The sequence below is a fragment of the Schistocerca gregaria genome, chromosome 10 (assembly GCF_023897955.1).
Source record: "Schistocerca gregaria isolate iqSchGreg1 chromosome 10, iqSchGreg1.2, whole genome shotgun sequence".
Lineage (NCBI taxonomy): Eukaryota > Metazoa > Arthropoda > Insecta > Orthoptera > Acrididae > Schistocerca > Schistocerca gregaria.
Genome location: NC_064929.1, coordinates 187,252,387 through 187,274,193, shown reverse-complemented (window position 1 = coordinate 187,274,193; position 21,807 = coordinate 187,252,387). Strand labels below are relative to the sequence as shown.

The 21,807-nt window shown below is 37.9% G+C and overlaps 1 protein-coding gene across 3 annotated transcripts in view; it reads right to left on the bottom strand.

Annotated features, from left to right (window-relative positions):
• Positions 1-413: 413 nt before the first annotated feature.
• Positions 414-21,807, bottom strand: part of LOC126293733 (V-type proton ATPase 116 kDa subunit a 1) — a 123,037-nt gene continuing 101,643 nt past the window's right edge. For all 3 annotated transcript variants that reach the window (XM_049987065.1, XM_049987064.1, XM_049987066.1), the window contains exons 11-17: positions 20,297-20,406; positions 10,745-10,869; positions 10,456-10,571; positions 10,166-10,273; positions 9,815-10,049; positions 3,482-3,653; positions 414-2,038 (exon numbers count right to left, since the gene is read on the bottom strand). In XM_049987065.1, coding sequence (XP_049843022.1) covers positions 1,936-2,038; positions 3,482-3,653; positions 9,815-10,049; positions 10,166-10,273; positions 10,456-10,571; positions 10,745-10,869; positions 20,297-20,406 — 969 coding nt within the window. In that variant the 3' untranslated portion in view covers positions 414-1,935. The remainder of the gene's footprint in view (positions 2,039-3,481; positions 3,654-9,814; positions 10,050-10,165; positions 10,274-10,455; positions 10,572-10,744; positions 10,870-20,296; positions 20,407-21,807) is intronic.

Below are 21,807 nucleotides of genomic sequence, written 5' to 3'. Positions count from 1 at the left end.
ACCTCCCGAGGAGATCACGAATGTAAAATGAGAGAGATTAGAGCGCGCACGGAGGCTTTCAGACGGTCGGTCTTCCCGCAAACCATACGTAACTGGAACAGGAAAGGGAGGTAATGATAGTGGCACGTAAAGTGCCCTCCGCCACACACCGTTGGGTGGCTTGCAGAGTATAAATGTATATGTAGATGTAGAAAAAAGTCGACCTCCGGAAAAACGCACGCGCGCACACGTGTGTGCGTCATCTCTTGAGGGTGCTCACGACTGACTTAAGTCAGTAACTGGATTCATTCTTGTGTGTTGTAACTGGAATGAAATTGTTAGAACGTTACACTATGGTTTACAGAAAACAATGCAAGGCGGTGTAAGTTTAATCCATCAAGAAAAATCTTGTTTTGATAATTAATACACAGAAACAGTGAAACACAAATTTAATGCAATTCTTTATAATACACTTAACATACAACTTTTTCCAGTATACTCAATACAAATTCAATCTTTCCAATTTAACAATTCATTCAGTTGCAAAAATTTTCTAAACTAGTAATCCTAAGGAACAATCTACCCTCCTACCTTTCTAAACAGTAACTGACAAGCACAGGATGATTAGTAACATTTTTTTTAACATGTAATCAGATCTTTACTGCTGTCATGGGAATTTGAAATCGATCATTGTAATTACTTCCATGTAAGGAGTGACTTAATATTCTGAAGGGTAAATTGCAGGCACTGTCAATTTATATTTTAGAAATATCTGCTAAAAATTCCATTATAAGTACTGTCACAAATTTTATCACCTCAGAGCTCAACACACTATATCATAAATTGTGCCTTGATACAGGGAAGAGTGTACATGGACTAAGAGCGAACACACTCCTAAATACGATTTCTTTAACAGAACAGAAGATTAAACCAGGATTTTTCTCCATCCCTAAAGTAGCACTCTGGTGTTTTGAATCTGCCCCTCTTATCTCATACGTATGTGAATTATCTTACTATTTGATCTTGTGCCTACAACTGGCGAAATTAGTAGTGGTCATAGAGGCAAACTATAAATATTTTCATATTCCAGAATCGACATTTAACAGTCCATTTGATAGTATTCCAAATGAACATAAAAACAGTATGCAATATTAGAGACAGACTGAGCATAAACTTATCCAGTAGACTAAATATCTGGAGTATCTCAAATCTGCATCTTGTCATGTACGTGATAAGCATGATACATCTCTTATAGCTACTGTTTCAATAAATTATGGAAACATTAGTTAAAATTACTATGTCAACAGGACCCACAATGTGAACAAGAATGGTCTTAAGTACTTCGATCTCTTCCTGGTAACTTTAAAGAAAAAATATTATATTCACAGTTGATGTGCAGCTACACGAGGAATGTATCAAATGAATTTGGCTATTATCACAATCATATCTGACAGAATAGTACATTAAAACATGGTTACTCATTCTACAGGGTTTCCAAGGAATTTGCTTGAAGAGCTTGAACTTTAAGATATCTCTTTTACAACTATTACTGATTTAGGGAGTGATCTTTCTGTTGACTATCTGACTGGCATTACTTTTCTGAATTTATATTATGTGCAAAGTCTGCCACCAATTGAACAGGAATTTTAATACTGTGAAAGGTCAACTGAACATCAGTTTGTAGTTATTACCCAGTACCATTAATTTAACACAGACACTATTCACAATCGCCATTACTTTCTCAAAATGCAACCAAATTTGTGGTATTTATCTTTACACAAAAAAAATGGTCATGACAAAAGTCTCATTCTTTGGAAAGTTTATAATGAGATGTGCTAAATATTACAGGTAATCCATTTACAATAATCTACAAGTACTGCACAATGATAAGAGACTGTCAACCTCAGCACTTAGAAGTAGTGCGCAGCCAGGAAGACAGAGGTTGCATTGCTGTTTCTAATCCTCCGGTGCTTGAGATGCAGAATCCAGGATTGCCTCGAATGAGAACGGCTGGAATGAATATCCCACACCAGCATAGAACTTACTCTGGAACTCCACCCTGCACAGAAAATCACAAGGTACAGTTATTTTACATCATTCTCAGCATACTACAGAAGCCTCTAATGGACGTAACGACATCACCACCTTCAACAGTGAAAGTTCTTAGCAGCTACTGAGGCAAGAGAAGGTGGCCAATTATTAACTTGTTTTTCAAAGCTCATTTCAGTGTATATCAGAATACTTAGTGAACATCTTTAACCATCATATTTTACTGTCTAAAAAATGTCAACTTTCCAGACTAAGTATAAGCAGAGCTTGGTCTTTTCCATTCCCAGTTTGTTTAGAATGGGTATCACGGGAAGCAGATCCACTGGGCATTTAGAGCAACCTGCTTTAAACAACTTTAGCAGGCAGTAGACACTGAGGATTTGACTAACTGTTCTCCTCATGTTGGCAGTATGTTAAGCTTGTGTGTTTCTCACAAAAGAAATCTGGCGAAAGTGCTTGAATTGGGGGGTCGAAACTACGACAACCAGTACAAGCCTCATGGACTGTGTAGCACGCGATCTGTGCATAATTTCTCTGGAAGGTGGGTGGACGTCGACTTTCCCTCCAATGACTTCACAGCACCCCTTATACTGGCACCTCACTACATACAAATAGGCTTGTTGGAAGTCCTCTGCACCCTTGCACCTGAAGGTACCTGGCACGCCGCCTCATTGCCAACACCTTTTAATGTAACACACATCTCTTCTCCAATCTTCTAATGTCACAGCAACAAAAGCATCAGGTTTTTTTAAAAAAAATTATGACAGTTGCATATCATGCACCCACACACACACAAAACAAATTGCATATCTTGTGATAAACACATTTTTTGACATTGCTGCACAGTCAATATAAATAGATTATTTTGTCTTTTTTCGACCTATAGATCGGCCGACAGTGTCAATTATTTAAATATTGTAATTTATAAATATAATAAAATTCACATACACAGAAAAAGAATGATACAAAGGAGAAAAAAAGCGTACAAATGAAAAAATTTACTCAGTGATTAAAATGATGTGATAAAGGGAAAAAAAGATTTAAAACCATTAATGGAATAAAAGTAATAATGAAAGTCATTTCGATGACTTTTTTCCATTGATTACTCCCAGCCAAGGTCCCACCGGGGTGAATGACTGCAAGTGCAATACCTGGTATCATGACCTACATCATCATACAGATGGTTTCACAAAAAGTCAATCTCACCACTGAGGATCTCTCCTTGTGCTAATCTACTGCTGAATGCCTCTATTACACAGTGCTGGGACCACCTTTACTCTTTCTGCTGTTCACTGTACATTTCAACTAATTTAATAGTGGGCAGTTGTTTCAAAAATTCAATACTCATGCTGACACTTTTCAACTGCTTATGACCAATTTACGTTTGTGCTGTATAGCCATGGCTACTAACTGAACATTTGTAGAACATTTACTCTAATGACAGGGCACTCACCAGTGAAGCCGCAATGTGTGGAGGAATGCAGATAGTCCCTCCATAAGCACCAAGATGCCCACGGTAAGCACTGCCCAGAAGGCAAATACCAGCCATAGGGCAAAGCCTCCAGTCCAGCCCTCCACTACCAGTCCATTCTTCATCACCATACTCCACAGCACCTCAGACAGCTCTGGAAAACCATTTCAACATATGGAGTAAGCAATCTACTGGACATAAAATATCTGAAGACAAAGGGCAAGAACTTATTGAGAACAATGCACAGCATCTCTATAACAAATAAAAAGAGGTACAATGAACTGTTTATACTATTCATCCCATGTTGTACAGATTTTATGAAATTATTAAATATGATAGATAATACTTAACAAAGCACAACACTTCCAATTATAATTATGCCTAAGTTTTCATACTACAGTTTTTGCTCTCACAGTACTGTACTATCATTTGTGGTTCAGTAAGCATGTGTTATGTGATTCATATGGGGTGACTTGGGCCTCTGTATCAAAATTACCTAAAATATAAAAAAAACCTGTAACTGTCAGAAATGAATATTTTATTCTTAACTGTGAAAATATCTAACTGCAGCAAGCTGAGCTCTCAGTAGTTCAAAATGACATCATCTATTCTTGATACACGTATCACAGTACTGTATTAGACAATATTCCGACAGGACAGCACTAGTTCAAAATCACTAACAAAGAACAGCAGTACATTGATAGATAACTTTTTTATAGACCAAGATAAGTTTAAGGACATAAATGCTTATCCTGTTGAGAATGGTCTTTCAGATCATAGTGCACAGCTTGTTACAGTACATGACATAGCTCCATGCAGTATAATAAATCAGACTTTCAAAGCAGTGCGTTCAATTAACAATATAAATATTGCAAACTTTAGGGAAAGCCTACAGCAGCTAGACTGGGATGAAGTGTATAAGGAACCCGATGCAAACTTGAAATATAACTTATTTCACAATACATTTTTAAGGGTATTTGAAAATTGTTTTCCCAAGAAAATAGTTAAACATAATTCCAAGAAAACATATAAAAAACCTTGGCTAACTAAAGGAATAAGAATATCTTGCAACCGCAAAAGAGAACTGTATCTAACAGCAAGATGGAGTACTGACCCCGAAATTGTTCAATATTATAAAAACTATTGTGCGGTACTAAGAAAAGTTATTAAAAAGTCCAGAAGCATGTGTATCATGTCTGAGATCAGTAACTCTGATAATAAAATTAAAGCAATTTGGAATATTATTGAAAGGGAAACAGGGCAACCAAGAGCACAGGAAGACTTTAGTGCAATAAAATTGAATGACAAGTGCACTAACAAACAATCAGAAATTGAAAATATTTTGAATAATCATTTTTTAAATGTTGTGGAGAAAATAGGATCTAGATCTTCACTAGAAGAGGCAAGGCTATTAATAGAAGAGGCCATACCTGCACAGTTTGAAACAGCTGTAATTCCACCAACCTCTCCCTCTGAAATCAGTAAAATAATAAACTCACTGAAAAGTAAAAGCTCTTACGGAATTGATGGCATTTCCAGCAAAGTACTTAAAGCTTGTTCCCCACAGATAAGTAGAATTCTCAGCCACGTATGTAATAGCTCTTTGGAGCAGGGTGTTTTCCCTGATAGACTGAAATATGCCATTGTAAAACCATTGCATAAAAAGGGGGATATGTCGGATGTCAACAACTACCGCCCAATCTCTCTTCTGACAGCTCTATCAAAAATTTTTGAGAAAGTAATGTATTCAAGAGTAGCCTCCCATATTTGTAAAAATAAAGTACTAACAAAATGTCAGTTTGGTTTTCAGAAAGGCTTTTCAACAGAAAATGCTATATATGCTTTCACTGATCAAATATTAAATGCTCTGAATAACCGGACATCACCCATTGGTATTTTTTGTGATCTCTCAAAGGCCTTTGATTGTGTAAATCATGGAATTCTTTTAGATAAGCTAAATCATTATGGTTTGAGTGGGGCAGTGCACAAATGGTTTAATTCATACTTAACTGGAAGAATGCAGAAAGTTGAAATAAGTGGTTCGTGTAATGTTAAAACAGCTGATTCCTCAAACTGGGGTGCTATCAAGCACGGGGTCCCACAGGGTTCGGTGTTAGGTCCTTTACTGTTCTTGATATACATTAATGACTTACCATTCCACATTGATGAAGATGCAAAGTTAGTTCTTTTTGCTGATGATACAAGTATAGTAATAACATCCAAAAACCAAGAACTAAGTGATGTAATTGTAAATGATGTTTTTCACAAAATTATTAAGTGGTTCTCAGCAAACGGACTCTCTTTAAATTTTGATAAAACACAGTATATACAGTTCTGTACAGTAAATGGCAAAACTCCAGTAATAAATATAGAATTTGAACAGAAGTCTGTAGCTAAGGTAGAATTTTCAAAATTTTTAGGTGTGTCCATTGATGAGAGGTTAAACTGGAAGCAACACATTGATGGTCTGCTGAAACGTCTGAGTTCAGCTACGTATGCTATTAGGGTTATTGCAAATTTTGGTGATAAGAATCTCAGTAAATTAGCTTACTATGCCTACTTTCATTCACTGCTTTCGTATGGCATCATATTCTGGGGTAATTCATCGTTGAGTAGAAAAGTATTCATTGCACAAAAACGTGTAATCAGAATAATTGCTGGAGCCCACCCACGGTCATCCTGCAGACATCTATTTAAGGATCTAGGGATCCTCACAGTAACCTCACAGTATATATATTCCCTTATGAAATTTGTTGATAATAATCCAACCCAATTCAAAAGTAATAGCAGTGTGCATACCTATAACACCAGGAGAAAGGATGATCTTCACTATGCAGGGTTAAATCTGACTTTGGCACAGAAAGGGGTAAATTATGCTGCCACAAAAGTCTTTGGGCACCTACCAAACAGCATCAAAAGCCTGACAGATAGCCAACTAACATTTAAAAATAAATTAAAAGAATTTCTAGTTGACAACTCCTTCTACTCATTGGCTGAATTTTTAGATATAAAGTAAGAAAAAAAAAAAAAAAAAAAAAAAAAAAAAAAAAAAAAAACTTAATCATTAGTGTCATGCAATATTTTGTGTAATGTAATTTCTTGTACAGACATCTTTTATTAACCTGACACGTTCCACATCATTACGAAGTGTCGTATTCATGATCTATGGAACAAGTATTAATCTAATCTAATCTAATCTAATCATTACTTGCACAAGTTTCTTGACAGTGTGTAACAGCTACATCAACACATTCCACAACGTGTTATTCAAAGCTGATGGGTTCTTGTTAATAAATCTGTTCCCTAGCAATCTGACACCATCTCCTCAAATGCTGCTGTGCAAGTAATTCTTTGCTGAGAACCTCAGCTGTGTCGGTGGCGTCACTCTATGAAAGAAATCAAAGAAGATTCTGGGAGATGAGCAACACTGCAAGATGACCTAATAACAATGCTTCCTGGCTGGAACACCTCTAATGGTATCATGACAGGTATCAAATGGATGTTCTCCTCTTCCTTCTGCCTTTTCCCTGACCTGCTAACTGCATCCATTTTTCATGTCATCCAACAATCCAAATTGTCAATGTTTTTCCCACTCCCTTTCTTACTGTATTTCTTTTCATGACTTTATTGCAGATAATTTTTCTACAATATATACATTCTAGCTGAGATATTTTCCTTATTCATATCATTCCATACCTTTTCTTTCCTCTTCTATTCCTAGAAGCACTTCTTCCTTCATCATTGTCACTCCATTTCACTTTATGTATTTTTTCCACTACCATATTTCAAAACCACCACAAGATTATTCCTCTCTCTTTCTTCCTGACTGTCCGCAATTCATTGCTTTATAATACTACACTCCCAACATGAACATCTGAAAAAGTCGTGCTCAAATAGCTCAATAACAAAGGACTTGCCCACAACAAGCAAAGTTCTGGGATTTAATCAGTCAGGTTGTTCCAACAATATCCTTATCTACCACCTCTCATATGTTTCCTCACTGACTATTTTCTGTACCTGTTCTTGCTTTTTATACAGCCCCTTTATCGCTCTTTTGTCCTTCCAGTCTGCAACTACATATTGCAAACCTACTCATCTAGCCTGGTATTTACGTAACCTCTAGAATCATCATATGATCACCATACTTTTACCAAGTGAAAAAGGCCACATCAGCTTCAATGCAAGACAATTTTTGAAACACAATGGATATTCCATCAAGGATTAATGTGGTAACCCACAATACCTGGCAAAATGAGACCTTCAAAGAAGAAATTCCAGTCACAGCATTTTTAATGTATATCCCCAGGGTGACGGACGGAATAAGCCACATTCTTTGACAGCACAGCATCGAGACAGTGTAGATAGTCACTGACATGAGATTAGTGAGTGCTTCAGATCAACCAAAGACAAATGGCACCCCACTCATTGCATCAGCAGATTACACTTTTTGTACACTCAGAGGCAACAGAAGTCATGGGGCAGTGATGTGCACATATACAGACGACAACAGTACCACATACAGGAGGTATAAAAGGCCAGTGCATTGGTAGTGCCATCATCTCTACTCGGGTGATTCTTGTTAAAAAAGATGTCCAATGTGATTACAGCTGCATGACAGGAATTAAACTCTGAACACGGGGCAGTAGTAGGAGCTAGACACATTTCTGCCAACAGAGGCACAGGACCCTAAAATGAAGTATTTCATTTTTATTTGATATTTGACATTTTTGTACCTAATTTTAATTTATTGAAAATACTCTCATTTTCATGCAAGTAGGAACTAAGGGAAAAATATTTTATTAAAATAATGCTTCAATATTTGCCAATTAACATTTCCATTAAATATTAAATTAAATTGAAAGTAACGGTACTGACCAAATTCCACAATCTGTATTAAATACTTTAAGAAAATTCGATACCTGGTTTGATTTAAATTTGTTAAAATTAAACATGGAAAAGAATGAGTTAATGGAGTTTAAATCAAAACAAGCAAAATTATATTATATTTAGGACAGTCACTGAAACCAGGATATGCAGAAAGCTGACCATGTGAAATTCCTAGGAATGCAACTAGATAAAAATCTATCATGTGGATCACATATACAGTATCTTGCAAATAAATTAAATATACAGTATCTTGCAAATAAATAGCCTAGCATTTTCAATGAAGATATTGTAAAATGATACCAGTATGGGCCCAAGAAAAGTAGTATTTCACAGCTACTTTGGGTCGGTAGTAAGGTATGGAATTGTATTTTGTGGTAACTCAAACAATGTGTGTGTAATACTAAAACTTCAGAAAACCGTCATTAGAAATACGAACAATGTAGAGCGAAGAAAATCATGCCAACCACGTCTAAAAAATCTTAGCATATTAAGTGTTCCCTCACTGTACATATGAGCTGATTATCTTTGTACACAGTACCCCTGATTTATTTGTAGCAAATCATTTTCAAGATGATTATAACACCAGAAATCAAAATAATTTTATGCCCACCCATCATTTAAAACTGTATGCTTAAAGTCCATGAAAATTTATAACAAAGTTAAAGGATGAGAATTGCTCAGCATAAATTTAAAACACCGAAAAACCTTATATGAGAAACTAGTGCAAAAATGTTGCTATTCAGTAGAAGAATTCATAAATGACAATCTAAAAATTTGTTAAGTACTTAGGGTTTAATAATTTTTCTTCAAAAGTAACAAACTTTTAAAAATTAATTGCTTAATTAATTATTCAGTACCATATATAACTGATTTTATAGGGGAAAGTATAAACCAGTTTTTGTGTTTTGACAAATCTCCTGTACATTAAGTCAATAGCTTGAAACTGTATGTTAAGAGACAAACTTCTATTCTATAATAAATATGGAATTTTTAGAAAGCAAGGAAAAATTGTTTCCCATCCAGTGACAGTGTGCTTATCAGCTTGGTGGCTTTGTGGAAAATCTCAACATGTAGAACTCCAAAACACACAAGTCTGAAGTGATGTATTATTCTGCTTAAGCAATTTATGTCCCAACACTTTCAGTCCCCTCGTTAGTTACAAAAACGCCAAATTAATGATATCATCTGGCGAAATAAGCAAGGTGCTCCCTCACCAACACACACTGCACTGGGGAAGGCATTATGCATCTTATCTGTAGACAGTTTTTAAATTTAATTTCGTAGGTGACAATGTGAAGTGAAGGACCACTTATTTGACCAAGTGCCACCAAAGTTTATTACTTTCAGTGCCACCTCATATTTAAAATATATTGCAATAACGAAATAAATTATTTGAAAAACAAGTAAAATATAGCCACTTATACTTACGGGCATGCGCCAGTGACAGTGCCCAAAGTCGCAGATACGAGGCAGTGTGAGAGACAGAGCCTAGCACGTACTCTATCGTGTGGATGCCCTGATGGATGAAGATTTCTCCCAGGTCATGGTCTTCACTGCTCTGCGGCGCGGGAGCCCCATCTGTACTGTCCTTGTGTGCTGTCCCTGACATCGATCCCACCTCCGCATCCATGCCATTCTCTGCAGGTACGGGATGGCTTGAAAGCTGGGGAAAGTCAGAAGAGCAAACTGACTCAACACAGTATCATCTCCTGCGAGATATTTACTCTCAAATGTGTCAAATGACTCAAAACATTGCAGGGGGTACGGATCACTACTCACCAGTTGGTGGGCTTTGCGGTGCCTCATTATCAAAACAATGGGTTTTGCAAGAAGCATCCAAGGAACACACAGTAGAGCAAGAACAACAAAGAACCTCTGCAAGCCTTTCTGCAATACAGAAGAAAGAAAAAACTACATATACTAAAAGTAATGGAAAAATGCAAAACTGGTGAAATTACTTTCGAGAATAAGTTGTTTGAAAACACAGATTAATTCTATTTGAGGTAAGACTGATGATAACAGAGTGAAACCAAACAAATTCAATGAAACATTTTTCCACTCTTGCTCACCTGTCCACTATACATGAACTCATCGCAACCTTTTGGAGGAACACTACCTTTGAACAATACCATATTGATGAAAGTGATTAAAATTGATGGAGCACACGCAGGACCTGCTGTGAAACCTGAAAAAAAGAAAGAAGAGTTGTTTAGTCATCTATCAAATCACAAGCTATAAATTTATTCTAATGCTCCGAAAGTGAAAACCAAGACGACTTTAACAAAACCTCCACTGTAATCACAAATACTGTCTACTATAGTAGAATTTCAAAATGCCAAAAATATAATTCTCACTTACCAAATGTCGGTCCATAGTTCACCCATTTGACAAACATCAAGATACACATGTAGAGGAACAAGAAGATCAAAAAAATTATCTGTGGGACGAACTCGCATATGATGTTAATGGAATTTTTGAAATACCTGGAGAACAGAAATGGAGCCACGTAAATAAATTTGCCTTATCATCACCTTTTTAATAAACACGGAGTCAATACTCTATTGTAAAACAAATAAGAGTGATATGTGAATTACTCAAATGGACGCTGATGAAAACTAACATCAAAATTAACACATGTACACTATGTACCAAAAGGAAAATTCAATTCAGAAAATCATCACCAAAACAGCTTCAGCTGGCAAAATACTAAGTACTGCTGATGGATAAACTTAAAAGAATAGAAAACTATTACAAGTGTGGGGAACATATGAGTTCCTTCATTAGGGATGAAAGTGGCATTAGTTTGGGAAGGCTGGAAAGGAGTGGCAGCTTGCTCAAACCCACCTATTGTAAGCATGATAGGAGGCAGAGATGAAAGATGTTGGAGGAAGTCAAAGGTAGGCACTACAGCAGCATCATATTGAATGGAAAGTGTGAAAATCCAACGCTGCTACTCACTCTACTCACTCTTTTACCTGCTTTCTTGCTAACCTTTGTTTCATCTTTTTCTCAACAGCTAGGTCGTTCACAACCTGGCCTCAGACACTGCCCTCACTTCAACTTTGTGCACCCTATCCAACTGCCCTCCTAAAGAAAGGATACAGAAGTTCTGGAAGTGTGTGATTTCTTCTTCTTCTTCTTCTTCTTCTTCTTCATTATAATAAAATTTGTCACAATAAAAGTTGTAAAACTGTTCAACTTTTTGGAAAGACTTGCAGGACAGTTCAGAAACAACACTCTCAGAAAGACTCAAGAGTATGCATGGCACAAACATTTGTATCAGGACAAGAAGTAATTGAGAAGGCAGCTCACCAACTTCGCACAAGGACTAGCATGACATAACATCCACACAGTTATCCAGCTTACTGAAGACAACCACTGAGTAACACTTGCTCAAATTGCTACTGGATCAAAACAAAACATCATGACAATGCTTGACCGAACACAGCTGCCCGAACTCAACAAAAAAATTCAGAAACTTGTGGACCACAGTAGAACATGCTCTCCATAGTCTGGACTTAATGCCCCACATGTTTCATTTGTTTGAACCATTAAAAAAAAAAAAAAGCAGTCTGAGTGCACACATTTGACAATAATGGTGCTGTCAAACCTTTCATAGACAACTAGCTGCTGCCCCAGCCACATTCACTTTACAGAAACAGATCAAGACACTGTCTAACCACAGGGAAAAATGTGTTTCCAAGTCGGTTGACCTCACGGAAAAGGTGATCCATTGTTTGTTATCCTCCACATTTTACAGTGCCATTCTACTGGAAAATTTCCATTTCACAAGATTGTCCCTGGATTTACAAACACCCGATCTTAGCCTCTTTAGTTATCTTGGCTGATCAATCTAAAGTACTTCCAGACGGTAGAAGCACAGAAAGTTTATCCACCTTTGAAGTGTGTCACATCTGCCTGCCCACAGTTCTCTGCCAGTGCATGGAGACATATATATAGTCTGGACATTTAATTAAAGAAACTACTTCTGGAGTTAACCCTGTATCTTTGTGGTTTATGGCCATGGAGTATATAATTTTTTCATCATTTCACAAAAATGTATTTTGCATGTGTATCAAGCGGTCGAAAGAAACAGATCGCAGACCTCAGGCAGTTAGCTTGGACCTCAGTCAACATAACCTCATTCAAACATTAGTCGATCTGTGTCTGCACCGTAAAGTTGTTCTTGATTGAAAACGTCAGTTTATGAGCCTAATTCTCGTCATTTGCAGGAGGTGTTACAATTTTGCTTCAATATAAGGAAACAGAAGCTGATCCTCATCGAATGCTCTCAAGTACATATGGCAAGGATGCTATTAGTGAAAGAATGTGTCTCAAGTGCCTTCAATGCTTCTAGAATGGTGATTTTAACGTCGTAGACTGGCATAGGGGTGGGGGAGAGAATGTTTTCGAAGACGCAGAATTGGAGACATTGCCAAGTGAAGACTCGTGTCAAACTCAATAAGAATTGGCACGATAACATATTAGACCTTCTGGTGACAAACAGACCCGAACTATTCTAATCAGTTAATGCAGAACAGGGAATCAGCGATCATAAAGCTGTTACTGCATTGATGATTTAAGCCGTAAATAGAAATATTAAAAAGGTAGGAAGATTTTTCTGTTTATCAAAAGTGACAATAAGCGGATTACAGAGTACCTGACGGCTCAACACAAAAGTTGAGTCTCAAGGAGAGACAGTGTTGAGGATCAGTGGACAAAGTTCAAAACCATCGTACAATATGCGTTAGATGAGTATGTGCCAAGCAAGATCGTAAGAGATGGAAAAGAGCCACCGTGGTACAACAACTGAGTTACAAAACTGCTGCCAAAGCAAAGGGAACTTCACAGCAAACATAAACATAGCCAAAGCCTTGCAGACAAACAAAAATTACGCGAAGCGAAATGCAGTCTGAGGAGGGCTATGCGAGAGGCTTTCAATGAATTCGAAAGTAAAGTTCTATGTACTGACTTGGCAGAAAATCCTAAGAAATTTTGGTCCTATGTCAAAGCGGTAGGTGGATCAAAACAAAATGTCCAGACACTCTGTGACCAAACTGGTACTGAAACAGAGGATGACAGACTAAAGGCCAAAATACTAAATGTCTTCTTCCAAAGCTGTTTCATAGAGGAAGACTGCACTGTACTTCCTTCTCTAGATTGTCGCACAGATGACAAAATGGTAGATATCGAAATAGTTGACAGAGGGATAGAGAAACAATTAAAATTGCTCAAAAGAGGAAAGGCTGCTGGTCCTGATGGGATACCAGTTCGATTTTACACAGAGTACGCGAAGGAACTTGTCCCCCTTCTTGCAGCGGTGTACCATAGGTCTCTAGAAGAGCGAAGCATTCCAAAGGATTGGAAAAGGGCACAGGTCATCCCCGTTTTCAAGAAGGGATGTCTAACAGATGTGCAGAACTATAGACCTATATCTCTAACGTCTGTCAGTTGTAGAATTTTGGAACACGTATTATGTTCGAGTAAAATGACTTTTCTGGAGACTAGAAATCTACTCTGTAGGAATCAGCATGGGTTTCGAAAGAGACGGTCGTGTGAAACCCAGCTCGCGCTATTCGTCCACGACACTCAGAGGGCCATAGACACGGGTTCACAGGTAGATGCCGTGTTTCTTGACTTCCGCAAGGCGTTTGACACAGTTCCCCACAGTCGTTTAATGAACAAAGTAAGAGCATACGGACTATCAGATCAATTGTGTGATTGGATTGAGGAGTTCCTAGATAACAGAACGCAGCATGTCATTCTCAATGGAGAGAAGTCTTCCGAAGTAAGAGTGATTTCAGGTGTGCCGCAGGGGAGTGTCATAGGACCGTTGCTATTCACAATATACATAAATGACCTGGTGGATGACATCGGAAGTTCACTGAGGCTTTTTGCAGATGATGCTGTGGTGTATCTAGAGCTTGCAACACTGAAAAATTGTACTGAAATGCAGGATGATCTGCAGCGAATTGACGCATGGTGCAGGGAATGGCAACTGAATCTCAATGTAGACAAGTGTAATGTGCTGCGAATACATAGAAAGATAGATCCCTTATCATTTAGCTACAAAATAGCAGGTCAGCAACTGGAAGCAGTTAATTCCATAAATTATCTGGGAGTACACATTCGGAGTGATTTAAAATGGAATGATCATATTAAGTTGATCGTCGGTAAAGCAGATGCCAGACTGAGATTCATTGGAAGAATCCTAAGGAAATGCAATCCGAAAACAAAGGAAGTAGGTTACAGTATACTTGTTCGCCCACTGCTTGAATACTGCTCAACAGTGTGGGATCCGTACCAGATAGTGTTGATAGAAGAGATAGAGAAGATCCAACGGAGAGCAGTGCACTTCGTTACAGGATCATTTAGTAATCGCGAAAGCGTTACGGAGATGATAGATAAACTCCAGTGGAAGACTCTGCAGGAGAGACGCTCAGTAGCTCGGTACGGGCTTTTGTTAAAGTTTCGAGAACATACCTTCACCGAAGAGTCAAGCAGTATATTGCTCCCTCCTACGTATATCTCGCGAAGAGACCATGAGGATAAAATCAGAGAGATTAGAGCCGACACAGAAGCATACCGACAATCCTTTCCACGAACAATACGAGACTGGAATAGAAGAGAGAACCGATAGAGGTACTCGGCGTACCCTCCGCCACACACCGTGAGGTGGCTTGCGGAGTATGGATGCAGATGTAGATGTAGAGTGGCACAGAAAGCCATAGCCTTGAGAAACGTCTTTCTGAATCATGCCCACAGCCTTGAGAAACGTCTCAAAGCTGTGGGCATGATTCAGAAAGAAGGAACTTGGGTCCTGTGTGGGCTGAAACCAAGAGACATTGAACGGCATTTGTGTGTGTGAGCAGTTGCTTCAGAGACAAAAATGGAAAATGGGTTCATTACGATAACCCTAAATGCAAAAAATCATGGGATTATCCCGGCAATGCTTCCATGTCAATGGCCAAACCGAATATTCGCAATTCCAAAAACACACTCTGCATTTGTTGGGACCAGCTCGGCGTCCTGTAGTATGAGGAGTTAAAACCAAGTGGAACGATCACAGGTGCTCGTTATCGAATGCAATTAATGTGTCTGAGCAGAGCATTACTGTCGGATCCATTAGCTACACTTACTGATACTCTAAAGATAATGTTTGTGTTCTTTAAACAACATTTCTTGACGTTCTGACATACCAGTTCCTTCTGACAAACTGATGAGCCTTTCATATTACCATCCCACTGAAAAGCATTCCAGATGATCATTCCCGTATATTTTCAAGTTACCAGACATCAGCAATTACTTAACAAGGCTTCAGGTCATACTAACAGATCCCTTTTGCCTAATTACATACATTACATTAAACTGGATATGTTGTTACTTACTAGTTACGGTATCAAGCATTTACAGGGTGGCTTCCTATATTCATGAGAGAGTCTTCTCTGAACACCACTGTGTCATTTCAGATAAAACTCTCAAGCTTTTAATCGTGTGTCTACCACTTGTCTTCAGGGATAAAATGAGTGTCACGGCTGGTTCTGTGTTCTGCTTCTTACACGGGCAAGCCAGCACAGTCTGAAACCTACCAGAGGACAGTGTCGCAGAACTAAATGGTGTCACATGCTGAGGGACACCAACACCACATTTTAAACTGCCAGTTCCGCCTCCCTGTAAATGTCAGTCATTGCCTCCTGTTACCCATCTATAAACAAAGTGTCATCTTGCCCCCCACTCGAATTTTGTAGATTCTGCTGATCTTCCTATATAAGTAGAATAGTGTGTCAGTCCCATGTAAGTAATTTTATTCCTGAACATGATGGCAGAGAACTGTTGAAAGCTCAACAATTCTATTCAAAATGATGCAACTTGAATATTGAGAAGTTTTTGTTCCATTTTTCTATCAACACCTCCCCTCCACCCCCCAACACACACACACACACACACACACACACACACACACACACACACACACACACACACACACACTAATGACAAACTGCATGAAGGTACCTGATGAGTAAAAGCTACTGAAAGAACACTGTCAGGTTATCTTTCTGCTCTAGAAGCTTAAACTCTCTTCCAAAACACTTCCCAATATGTACTGCTCACAATCATTTCAATTTTATTTTATTTTTAGGTCAATTTAAGCTAATACTGAGCCTCTATTTAAACATTTCTTGTGAATGTTTCCCAAATTAATCCATTTATTGAAGGGAGTCAATGTATCAACTGATCACATTCTGTATCATCTTGTGTAATGTCAACTATTTTTGCTTTTCCCCCACAAGCAAACCAATTTGTTCTGTAAAGTTGCCTTAGTGATGCCATTTTATACATACTAATTTTTTTAACCAGGAGCTGAGATAGCTGAGTATGGATAACCTCTAAAGTTTATTCCTTAACGAATGCAACAAACATTTTTTTCTCCACAAATTTCGGTCGAGATATGCGCAATTTGTTGTGGGAAATTGTGGAATATTGCCACTTCTGCCACCATAACTAATCAAGTTTGATAGGTGGCAGCACTGTGTGTAGTCTTCAAAATGGTGTCTGTAATGGAGGAGTATTCCGAGCAGGGAGCTGTCACTGCGTTTCTTTTGGCAGGATGTCTACAGAGACCTGGCAGTGAACAAAAGCATGGTGAGTCATTGGGCAAGGCATTTGTCACCATCACAACAAGGTTACGCAAACCTATCTAATCTCCCACGTGTCAGCAGCTGCACACAGCTAGGACTCCTACAATCTTGGAACTTGCACTTTCCGTCGAGGTGGGTGACTGTTCACAATCAAAACACTTCACTGCTCAACTGGACATCTGTTGATAGTGATGTCAGTCATCCACTAGATGGGGTACTCAAAGATGTGTGCCCACTGGATTCCACACCACCTAACAGAAGATCATAAAGAGCAAGGAAGGACCATCTGCGCAGAACTGCTTGCGTTTAACGAGGCTGATCGTGACAATTTTTTGACAAACATCATCACAGGCGATGCAACAATGGTTTGTCACTCTAAACCAGAAACAAAAAGGAAATCCACAGAGTGGTCCCACACCACCTCTTCTCTGAGGAAAAAGATCAAAGCCGCACACCCGGCCATTAAAGTCATGGCGACAATCTTTTGGGATTCTGAAGGGATTATTCTGTTTCATGTCCTCCCTTGCAGTGCAATAATTAACTCTGACATTTATTGCACTACTCTCAGGAAATTGAAGAAGCAACTTCAGCGTGTTTGTCGCCACAAAAATGCAAACAAAATTCTCCTTCTCCATGACAATACAAGACCTTAAAACAAGCCTATATCCCAGAGGAGCTGCTCACGAAGCTGCATTGGACTATTGTTCCTTATACAGCCTACTGACAATCTCACACATTCCGACTTCCATCTGTTCGACTCAATGCGGCTTGTACTCCGCAGGAAGTATGTGGAAGATGATGAAGTTATTGGTGCAGGAGGATGTTCACTCTGCTGTCAACCAGCAGAGTGGTACACGCAGGAATACAGGCGCTCCCAGTAAACTGGCATAAGCCCATCGCATTGCACAGAGATTATTTTGAGAAACATGGTTTTACAGAGAAACATGTTTTTACAACCTAGTGGATGGGAAATAATATGGTTATTGGCATCTTAACTAAGAAACTTGCTTCCAGGAAAAATTTTGTTGCATTACTTGTTAAATGCCCCTCATATTTCCAGTACAGTAACATTTTTTTGTTAAGTAAATAAAAACTTTTCTTTAACTATTGTACATAGTACAACCATTAAACCTTAACATGAAATACATTGTCTGTGCATGCAAGTTTTAATTCTGTAGTAAAAATCAAACTGCTGTTCTTTGAACATTTTTGTTATTTAAATGTTCAGTGTATTTTTCTTCTTATTTTCTTGCATGTACGAGTATGTGTTAGCAGTGCATGAAGAAGGGCAACGGAAAACAACATTGTAAAACTTTATACATATTCTTGAAGACTTCCACAAGGGCTGGATTGGGTTGGAAGGGGGCAAGTGAAGACTAAGTTAGTCGAACACATTTGAAGAAAAGAAATGTGAGCAGGTATCTTGGCTAGAATCAGACAGCCACTGCTCTGAAATTGCAGTAATATTTGACTAATGGTGTATGGAGCATTTGCTTAAGTGCATCTAAGGAAAATATTTAGCCAACATAGTCTGTACATTGAAGCTTTAGCAAGGTTTTTCCTTTAATATAGTAAAGTTGTGTCACAATCATGGCAGAATAGGAAATACAGATAACTGCTGATCATTAGAATGTACCATTCACTCTCTTTAAATGTGTTTCTGTACTGTGTTACAGTCAACATTGTTTTGTTAATATGAAACCACTGGTCGTTAACCCGACCCCCAACAATTATGATCTGTTAACTGAATGCATCATGTGCAGATGTACAACATTCAATGCTCTTAGAACAGTCACGTGCAATTATTAATCTGATGTGGCACTAAAATCATCGTTGCACTGCCATGCTATAATATTAATAATGGCCGCTTGAAACAGGTAAGGTTTTATTGTACATGGGAGTGGCAACTCATTAAATAGTGAAGGTGCATGTGAGAATGTGGATATGTAGATTGCCTTAAATGGGAGTGTGTAAATTTTGGTTTCAAGTTTTCTTTCCAAGTTACATCAGAAAAACAATTTCTTCAGTGTTAACCACCCTTAGAACCACAGTGCTATTCTATAGCATCACATCTCCAGTATATTAGTACACAGTGTAACTTCATCTTTTACACATGGTTCAACAAACAATAAGCTAACAAGTATTTCAATAAATTCTGCATCAGTAAGCAGTATGTGCATTATTATTCGAACAGCTGTGAGCCCTAATGCAAATGTTTTGTGCATTATATACTCAAGGTTATGGGTACTAATTAACAGTGTTACTAGGTACATATCATCCTTGTATTTGACTTCACGACAAAGCATGCTGATACCCAACACATAATTCTTGCTTTTTGATTAATTTTCATGGTACTTAATGTTTTCATCTGTTTTGGGTTGTATGTATTTTATGTACATGAAGATGCGCGTATAGTATGGAGCTACTGAGTGCACTTAGGCTCCCATACTGTGTAATACACTATTAACAAGTTGTCAGCCTTTTTTTTCATGTTCCATGTTACCTCAATTATTTACAGTGCAGGCATATACTAACTGCTCAACAATTATTCAAGATTGTCATGTTTTGTATTCTACATGCCAAATTCTCACAGAACCAAATGTGTGTTGTGTTCGAGCTTATGATGGTGGTGGCTGAGTGTGCATATAGTGTGCTTGCTTGTGTGAATGTGTGCATTTTCTTTGATGAAAAAGGCATTTGCCGACAGCTGCATGTGTAACAGTCTCTTCATTGGTCTTTATGTTGTGCCTGTCTGCAACTCAATGGATCATCTTTACGTTGAGTAGCAATCTATCGTATCTGTTGTATAGTTCTTATTATGAACTGGAGTTTCTACTGTTTAGTTATCATATATACGATGTCCCAGGAGGAATGGTCAATTGTCAATGATCTATAAGGAATGATCATTTGAAGCACAAGAGTCTGGTAAACAATTCTTTCATGTTTGGTAATAAATGTGCAGAGTCTTTTGTTTAAGTTTATTCCACAATGCGTAAAACTTGTGGCAAAAATTGAACATGATTTTATCCAGATTTAAGCTGTGTGTGTGAGAAAAAAAAAAGGCACAAAAATATTACGTTGTAATTCTCAGTATTGTGAACTATGTTGAGCACAATGAAGGCGCCCATAAATCAATGCTTGTAACAATCTATGGGCACAATTACTGTATATCATAACCATTACTAAATATTTTTCAAATAACACACTAATAAAAGTTCACGAGGAAAACATTATCTGATACTTAAAGTAAATCACATAATCAGGAACTCACAAGTGATTCCAAAGACTCAGAAGAACTCCGAACAGCATGTGCAGCACACCAAGAATGATTGAAATTTTCATCTTGTAAGAGTTCATGAAGATGATTTTATTTTCAGCCAGCTGAAATGGAAGGAATGTAAGAATGTATATTCAGTATTTCATACACAGAACAATTATTTTTTCTCTTACTATTAATAGAAGGTAATCTAGCAATCCATACAGCAGAATCATTCTGCAATCAGCTTCAAACGCTGGTTCTCTAAATTGTCTCAATAGTGTTCTCCAGAAGCAATGTCACCTTCCCTTCAGCAATTCCCATTTTAATTCCCAAAGCACATCTGTAATACTTGCATTTGTATTAGCAGCTACCAATAACAAACCTAGAAGCCAGAGTGTGAATTGCCTCGATGTCTTGCTTTAATCCTACCTGGTGGGGATTCCAAACACTATCACTACTAAAGAATGAGTCACAGATGAACAACATTTTCCTAAAATTCTTCCAACAAACTAAAGACGACCACTTGCCTTTCCTATTACAATCTTTACACGTTCATCCCATTTCATGACAATTAGCAGTTTTCCCCTAGACATTTAAATGACCTGATTGTGTCAAGCAGGACACTAATAATGTTGTATTCAAACTCTAAGGATTTGTTATTGCTAATCATCTGCATTAACTCATTTTTCCACAACTGACATTCATCACACTAACCAAAAATTCTGTCCAAGTCATCTCATGTCCTCCTACAGTCAACTAATGGCAACACCTTCCTGTAAACCATAGCATCATCAGTAAACAGGCACAGATTGCTGCTGACCCTATCCCTTTATGTATATAGAGAAAAATAGTGGTCCTGTCACACTTACCTCAGCAAGTATATTAACAACATAATGGGTTCTTGACAAAATTTAAATTCTGGTCTGGCACTGATATAAATTTAAAGGCAGAAAGTGAAAATATGCGCCAGACAGACTCAGCCTGGTTTTCTCACTTCCGAACTGATCACCTTAAGTGCTTCAGCTATCTGAGCACATTTTCACATCCAATAATTTCTGAAAATGTCTTCAAAATAAACAGTTTAGTTCTTAGTTTGGAAGACTCTTGTTCACATTTTTAAAGCAAGAAATAAATTTTGGACATCTGAAAACTGTAGAAACAACAATCTTTTTGACATGAACATCAGATATTTATATGCACTGACACTTGTGTGTGCTCTAATGAATGTGTCATGTCTCCCATAGTAATGTTTTGAGAAACACTAAAAATGATTGCAGAAGTTGGTTGGTTTATTGGGATTTATGGGACCAAACAGCAAGGTCATCAGTCCCTTGTTTTGAAGATGGTCCATTCGGACAGATATACATCCCAGAAGAGTCATAACGATAAAAAGTAAAAGGCTAAAAAACGTAAAAGTGCAGTCGTGTCGTCAATTGTGCAAACAAAAGGAGGGAGGTCAGCAAGTGGGCAACCCCAAGGGTATGCTAGAGGCAGGAAATATCCCTCCTTTGATGCAGTACAGG